At 47.8% G+C, this 7,365-nt stretch overlaps 1 protein-coding gene across 3 annotated transcripts in view; it reads left to right on the top strand.

The window, feature by feature from the left end:
- HSD17B3 (hydroxysteroid 17-beta dehydrogenase 3) overlaps window positions 1–6,348 on the top strand; it is a 57,864-nt gene extending 51,516 nt beyond the window's left edge. For 2 of the 3 annotated variants that reach the window (XM_023185272.2, XM_026446834.1), the window contains 2 exons: window positions 1,106–1,255; window positions 6,085–6,348. In XM_023185272.2, the coding sequence (XP_023041040.1) occupies window positions 1,106–1,255; window positions 6,085–6,195 (261 nt within the window). In that variant the 3' untranslated portion in view covers window positions 6,196–6,348. The remainder of the gene's footprint in view (window positions 1–1,105; window positions 1,256–6,084) is intronic. The other variant, XM_023185273.2, reaches the window with a different exon arrangement.
- The last annotated feature ends 1,017 nt before the right edge of the window (window positions 6,349–7,365 follow it).

Here is a 7,365-nt window from a genome sequence, read left to right on the forward strand (position 1 = left end):
TCCTTCCTTCCTTCCTTCCTTCCTTCCTTCCTTCCTTCCTTCCTTCCCTCCCTCCCTCCCTCCCTCCTTCCCTTCCTTCCTTCTTTCCTTCCTTCCTTGATGTTGCCCAGGCTGGAGAGCGGCGGCATGATCTTGGCTCACTGCAACCTCTGCCTTCCAGGGTCAGTGGATCCTCCTGCCTCAGCCTCCTGAGTAGCTAGGACTACAGGCACATGCCACCGTGCCTGGCTAATTTTTCTGTTTTTAATGGAGATGAGGTTTTGCCATGTTGCTCAGGCTGGTCTCGAACTCCTGGGCTCAAGCAATCATCCTGCCTTGGCCTCCCAACGTGCTGGGATTACAGACGTGAGTCATCACGCCGGCCTTTTTTCTTTCTAAAGACGCCAAACCCTTTGTTCTGGGAATAAGGTAATAAAACCCTATTATGGATCCCCATGCCAGGCCACAATGTGGTTAGACCACAGGTGGAAACATGGCGTTGGGTTTTTAGGGCACAATGTGTGATTGTTTTTCTTACCACAACAGGAAAAAGTTATGAGGTATGTGCCACTCTTGGTTCCTAACTGAAGTGTGAAAGTGGGAATCCAAAGTGCTTTCAGGTGCTCCAACTTTGGTTATATGTATTAGAAACAAACTTCTGAGATGGAGTTCCCAGATTAAATCCAGGACCTCCAGTTAAATTTGAATTTCAGATGCCTATGAATAGTTTTCAGTATGAGTAAGTCCCATCGTACTTGGGACACGATTGTGCTGAAGTGATTTTCATTGTTTGAACTTCAAATTTAACAGGACGTCCTGTATTTTTATTTGCTGTCTTGCAACTCGGTTCTGAGAGAGAGACCCGAGTTCTTCCCGTTCATGCTGTGTGTTGGGCAGGGCATTTGGGCCACCCGATGTTGGCCGGCTAAGTCCTCATCTTGAGAAACCAAATTTTTGATTCCCAGCTCTGTGCCAGTTCTGTGCCTTTTCCCACTGAAGATCTTAAAACCTTGCCTAGGAAGAGAAGGGTCGGGAAATGGTGGGACGGGGTCTTGAGTGTTAATTTCTCAGAGTCTTCTTCCGGAGAGGATTGCTTCTGTGCCATGGTCTTTGTTTCCCGTTGTAGGTGCTGACCCCATATGCCGTCTCGACTGCAATGACAAAATATCTAAATACCAATGTGATAACCAAGACTGCTGATGAGTTTGTCCAAGAGTCACTGAATTATGTCCCAATCGGAGGGGAAACCTGTGGCTGCCTTGCCCATGAAATCTTGGTAATGATAACTTCTCCTTTTCTTGAAGCCAGGGAGGGAGGACACGCAGGTGGCCCTGGCAGGGCTGGGCTAGCTCTTCCCTGCTGCTGGAACACTCATCGATGTGTTGGGTATGCTCTCAGCAGTAAGATAGCCAGGGACAAGGACTATGTGGCAAGGTGGGGAGAAGCCAGAGCGTGAGAGCTCAGACTTTAGATAACCCCCAAGTTGGCAAGTCTCATTCTTGGCTGCCTCCCTCCTCCCTCAGAAAGGAAGGTGGCTCCCAGGAGCTCTTGAGCAGGGAAGACCAAGATATATGGTGCTTCCACGTGGGGGCTGCTGTCTTCTCTGACCCTCTATTCCAGTCAATGTTTAGCTATCAGCCCTCCAGGGAAAAAAGCAAAACAAACACAAACCACTTTGCCGTGTAGCGTTTGACGTCTATGGTATAAATATTCCCAGCATGGCTGAGTTTAAGCCACTGGCATGACGTTGTGTGTGTGAGTTCAGGAGTGTGTGGTGCACAGGGCTCTCTCTTTTTTAATTTTAATTTTACTTTAAGTTCTGGGATATATGTGCAGAACGTGCAGGTTTGTTACATAGGTATACGTGTGCCATGGTGGTTCGCTGCACCTATCAACCCATCATCTAGGTTTTAAGTCCCACGTGCATTAGGTATTTGTCCTAATGCTCTCTCTCCCCTTGCCCCCCACCCCCCGACAGGCCCCGGAGTGTGATGTTCCCCTCCCTGTGTCCATGTGTTCTCATTGTTCAGCTCCCACTTATGAGCGAGAACATGTGGTGTTTGGTTGTCTGTTTCTGTGTTAGTTTGCTGCGAATGATCACAGCGGGCTCTTATGAGTGAGTACAAGCCAGCCCCAGCACGCCACAGATCCAGCATATGGCACAAGAGGTTCTTACCACTCCTGGGCTGCCTTTTTTTTTTTTTTTTTTTTTTTTTTTTTTTTTATGAGACGGAGTCTCGCTCTGTTGCCCAGGCTGGAGTGCAGTGGCGCGATCTCAGCTCACTGCAACCTCCACCTCCTGGGTTCAAGTGATTCTCCTGCCCCAGCCTCCCAAGTAGCTGGGACTACAGGCGCCCGTCACCATGCCCAGCTAGCTTTTGTATTTTTAGTAGAGATGGGATTTCACCAAGTTGGCCAGGATGGTCTCGATCTCCTGACCTCGTGATCTGCCCACCTCGGCCTCCCAGAGTGCTGGGATTACAGGCGTGCGCCACTGCGCCTGGCCTGGGCTGCTTTTAAAAACAAACACAAACATGAAACAAAGGTAGACTTGAGTATTGCTCACTAATACTGAAACAAATGTAACATTGGCATAGCTCTGACTCCAGTCCCACCAAAGAAAGTTAGATGGGGTTTCCTCAGTTACCCACCATCTGCCAACTTCCTCCTCTGTCTCATTGGCTTTTCTACTGTGGGAACTGGAACTCTCTTTCTCTCTCTCTCTTTCATGGGTGCTAGAAGGATTTATGGCTCCATGTGCTAAGTCTCCCAAAGCATTCCTTTATCTGCTGGGACTTAAAGAAGACTCTGGCAAGAGATATTGAATTTTCTTTTCTTTCTTTTTTTTTTTTTTTTTTAAGACAGAGTCTTGCTCTGTCGCCCAGGCTGGAGCACAGTGGTGCGATCTCAACTCACTGCAAGCTCCACCTCCCAGGTTCACGCCATTCTCCTGCCTCAGCCTCCCGAGTAGCTGGGACTACAGGCGCCCGCCACCATGCCCAGCTAATTTTTTGTATTTTTAGTAGAGACAGGGTTTCACCATGTTAGCCAGGATGGTCTCGATCTCCTGACCGCGTGATCCGCCCACCTCGGCCTCCCAAAGTGCTGGGATGACAGGTGTGAGCCACCGCGCCCGGCTAGATATTGAACTTTCTCACAGGATTACTTGCTATTTTTGTGTAGAACCTCAACAATGTGCAGGATCACCAGTGTGACTCACACAACAAAGCAGACACACAGAACGAATATAACAGAATCACCAGTGTGACTCACACAACAAAGCAGACACACACAGCGAATATAAGGTCTTTACTTTTTCTATTGCCGATCTGGTCTTTTTCCAGATCACTACTTGCTGCAGGAAATTTCATCAAACGTCCAGTGAGTCTAAACTGAGTTTGATCTCGTCATCGCAACTGGCCATTTAGGAAATGTACTCTCAGTCTGTTATTTAGGGAGAAGTGCTCGGTCTTCCGTGGAGCCTCCCTTCTTCATGCCCCTCCCACTAGGTGGCGCTGGGAGAGGATGCCTGTGGTCCATGACGGTCCTTCCGTGTGTGTGGGCTGGTGTCCTGGGCGGCTGTTCACCTTGCTGAAGTTTATGTCTGTGGAGGATGAGGGAGATGAACCTTTCTGTCCTTTTGACTTGGCCAGTGGATGCCCTGACAAGGCCTCCCCAGCTACTGAGGGCAGCAGACTGCTGCAGCCTGCCACATCCCCCTCCAGCTACAGGCACAAGGTCCATCTGTAGCTTGGATCCATAGAGACTTCTGGCTCTTATCTCTACATCAGCACCAACGTGGACCCAGGGAAGCTGGGAAAACCAAATCTCAGCACCCATCTCCCCATGCTGAGATAATTTCCTGTGGCTGCACCCCAGAGGAGTGGGGGCAATGGCTCTTCCTTTGCCCTCAGTGCCACCCTTACTCATGAATCACACTTCTCCATCCTTCACGTGCCAGGCCTTATCCTTCAGCCCCCAGCCTAGGCCCAGAGCTCACATCGAACAGAGGACACACTTCTGACTATGCCTTTCTCTTTCTCTCCTCCCACTTCCCACTCTCTCCAGGGAAGAAAAACTACATTTTTTTTTTTTTTAAATGGAGTCTCGCTGTTGCCCAGGCTGGAGTGCAGTGGTGCAATCTTGGCTCACTGTAGCCTCTGCCTCCCAGGTTCCAGCAATTCTCCTGCCTCAGCCTCCTGAGTAGCTAGGATTACAGGTGTGCACCGCCACACCTGGCTAAATTTTGGATTTTTAGTAGAGACAGGGTTTCACCATGTTGGCCAGGCTGGTCTCCAACTCCTGACCTCAGGTGATCTGCCTGCCTCCACCTCCCAAAGTGCTGGGATTATAGGCGTGAGCCACCGCGCCCAGCCAAAACTACATATTTCTTGTGCACTTTCTTGGTGTCACAGCTTAGCCCTCTCCGGTGGGGATAGCGTCCCTTCCATCTTCAGGAGCACGCGAATTCATCAGCATCTGAAACATGTTTCCTTGTAGGAAAATAAACATTTTATTTTTATAGAAATAGAATAAAATTTTATTTTATCTCGACACAGAGTCAAAGTTGAATATTTTATTTAATTTTGACATAGCCAGGTTGCCCAGGCTGGAGTGCAGTGCAGGATCGCAACTCACTGCAGCCTCTTCGAACTCCTGGGTTCAAGGGATCCTCCCACATCAGCCTCTGCAGTAGCTGGGACTATAGGCACGTGCCACTACATCCAGCTAATATTTAAACTGTTTTTATAGAGACTGGGGCTCGCTTTGTTGCGCAGACTGGTCTTGAACTTCTGGGCTCTAGCGATCCTCCTGCTTTGGCCTCCCAAAGGGCTAGGATTACAGGTGTGAGCCACCATGCCTGGCCGGAGTATTTTCTTGATCTTTCCTTTTAATTTCTTAGATAACAGATGCTAATTTCTTCAGGCAAACAGTTGCCAAGAACAGACCAGGAAAAGGAGTTTTTGTGCCTGGTGAAGCAGGCTTCCATTCATCCAGGCTTCACGTATTTGCTTGGCGCCCACTATGCCTTGGAGTTGTGCCAAATGATGGAAAGCATTTCTGATTCTTTCCTGGATCCTCACTTTTATTTATTTATTTATTTATTTATTATTTATTTATTTATTTATTTATTTATTTATTTATTTATTTATTTATGACAGGCTCTCACTCTGTCACTCAGGCTGGAGTGCAATGGTACGATCTCAGCTCAATGCAACCTCTACCTTCTGGGTTCAAGCAATTCTCCTGCCTCAGCCTCTTGACAGCTGAGACTACAGGCATGCGCCACCATGTCTGGCTAATTTTTGTATTTTTAGTAGAGACAGGGTTTCACCATGTTGGCCAGGCTGGTCTCGAACTCCTGATCTCAAGTGATTCACCTGCCTTGGCCTCCCAAAGTGCTGAGATTACAGGCGTGAGCCACTGCACCTGGCCCAGGATCTTCATTTTAACAGAAGCTTGGTAGAAAGGACTTGAAGACAAGGGGGGACATACTCACTAAGAGAAAGAGTAAGTCAGGAAGTGGTTAACACAGAGTTCTCTTCATTTAGAATTTCCAGGCCAGGCATGGTGGCTCACACCTGTAATCCCAGCACTCTGGGAGATCAAAGCAGGAGGATCACTCAAGCCCAGGAGTTTGAGCACAGCCTGGGCAACATAGTGAGACCCTATCTCTGAAAAAAAAAAAAAAAAAGAAAAAATTAGCCAGGCATGGTGACACACTCTTATGGTGCCAGCTACTTAAGAGGCTGAGGTGGGAGGATTCCTTGAGCCCAGGAGGCTGAGGCTGCAGTAAGTCGTGATCACGCCACTGCACTCCAGTCTGGGCGACAGAGCAAGACCTTGTCTCAAAGAAAAAAAAAATGCTTAGGGCTGAACCTACTAGGTCGTCCAAAGGAGTTTAAAAGGACTGGCTCCTTTGGTGTCTGAGAAAACCTTGTGTGCTGAGAAAGTGTCATGAGACCCTTAAACTTTATCAATGACATAAAAGGTTCTGGGGCTCCACTTTAGTAGTCAGAAAAAAATGTTTTTAAAGACCACAAAGATGAACTGAGGTACTTGTCACTCCTTCCTCCCCAACACTGATGCTTCTTTCTGTTTAAGGCGGGCTTTCTGAGCCTGATCCCAGCCTGGGCCTTCTACAGCGGCGCCTTCCAAAGGCTGCTCCTGACACACTATGTCACGTACCTGAAGCTCAACACCAAGGTCAGGTAGCCGGGCGGCGAGGAGTCCAGCACTGTCTTTTCCTCACCAGTTCCATGCTGGCTGAAGAGGACCAGAGGAGCAGACAGGCACTTCAACCTAGTCCGCCGAAGATGGAGGGGCTGGGGTCACACACGCATAGAATACACATTTTTTGCCACTTTACTTGAGTCAGAAGATCTTTGGGAAAGCTGTGGTGCCCATCTGTGCTGTCGTCCGGAAGTGCCCACCTGTTCTCAAACAGGGTTCCTGGAAGACCCAGGAAATTGGTGTGAACCAAAAAGTGTCTGAGACAGATCTCAATCATTTAGAAAGTTTATTTTGCCAAGGTTGAGGATGTGTACCTGAGAGGCAGGTTGGTGCCTTTCTCCAATGATGATTTTGAAGGCTTCAATATTTAAAGGGAGAATATTGGGGAAAGAAGAACCTTTGGAAAGGTGTGGGGAGATAAGAGACAAGCGGTTGCGTTCTTTGGAGTCTTTGATCAGCCTTTCACCAAATACGCAATTCACTTGTGGGAGGGGGTAGAGGATAAGTCACTTATGCTTTGTCTAGCTCAGTGACTCTACTTTTTTACATCAGAGGAAGCAATCAGATATGCACTTGTCTCAGGTGAGCAGAGGGATGACTTTGAGTTCTGTCCTTTGTCTCCATCCTGTGAAGATAAGTGATCTGTTTACATTGTCAAGATAAAATTCAACAGATTCATTTTAGGGTAAAGATCTTGGGACACACAAGGAAATTTCCTAGTGGGCAAATTGCGAGGGAGGTCTGTAGCTTTTTTTCTTTGTAGTCATCTTATTTAGAACCAAAATGGGAGGCAGTTTTGCCTGACGCAGCTCCCAGCTTGACTTGTCCCATTGGCTTAAGGATTTTGGGGTCCCAAGATTTTTTACCTTTCACATTGAACAGAGGAAGACGTCAGGCAACAGTTACATCAGGCCAGTTTCTGGTCTCCTCCCAACTCATATCAATGATTGCAACACCAGCTTTATCTATTTATTTATGTTTGGGGTTCTCTGTAAGACTGTTGGTAAAAACAAAAACATAGGATAAGATACTCAAAATGTTTAAAACCCCTTGCTCTAAGGCAGGAGTTGGTAACTAGAAATGAGGTTTCTGAGGGTCTCCAACTCTTGGGGTGCTGGGGACACATGGAGTGATGTGTCCAGCCCTAGGTCT

This window comes from Piliocolobus tephrosceles, chromosome 14, assembly GCF_002776525.5.
Source record: "Piliocolobus tephrosceles isolate RC106 chromosome 14, ASM277652v3, whole genome shotgun sequence".
NCBI lineage: Eukaryota > Metazoa > Chordata > Mammalia > Primates > Cercopithecidae > Piliocolobus > Piliocolobus tephrosceles.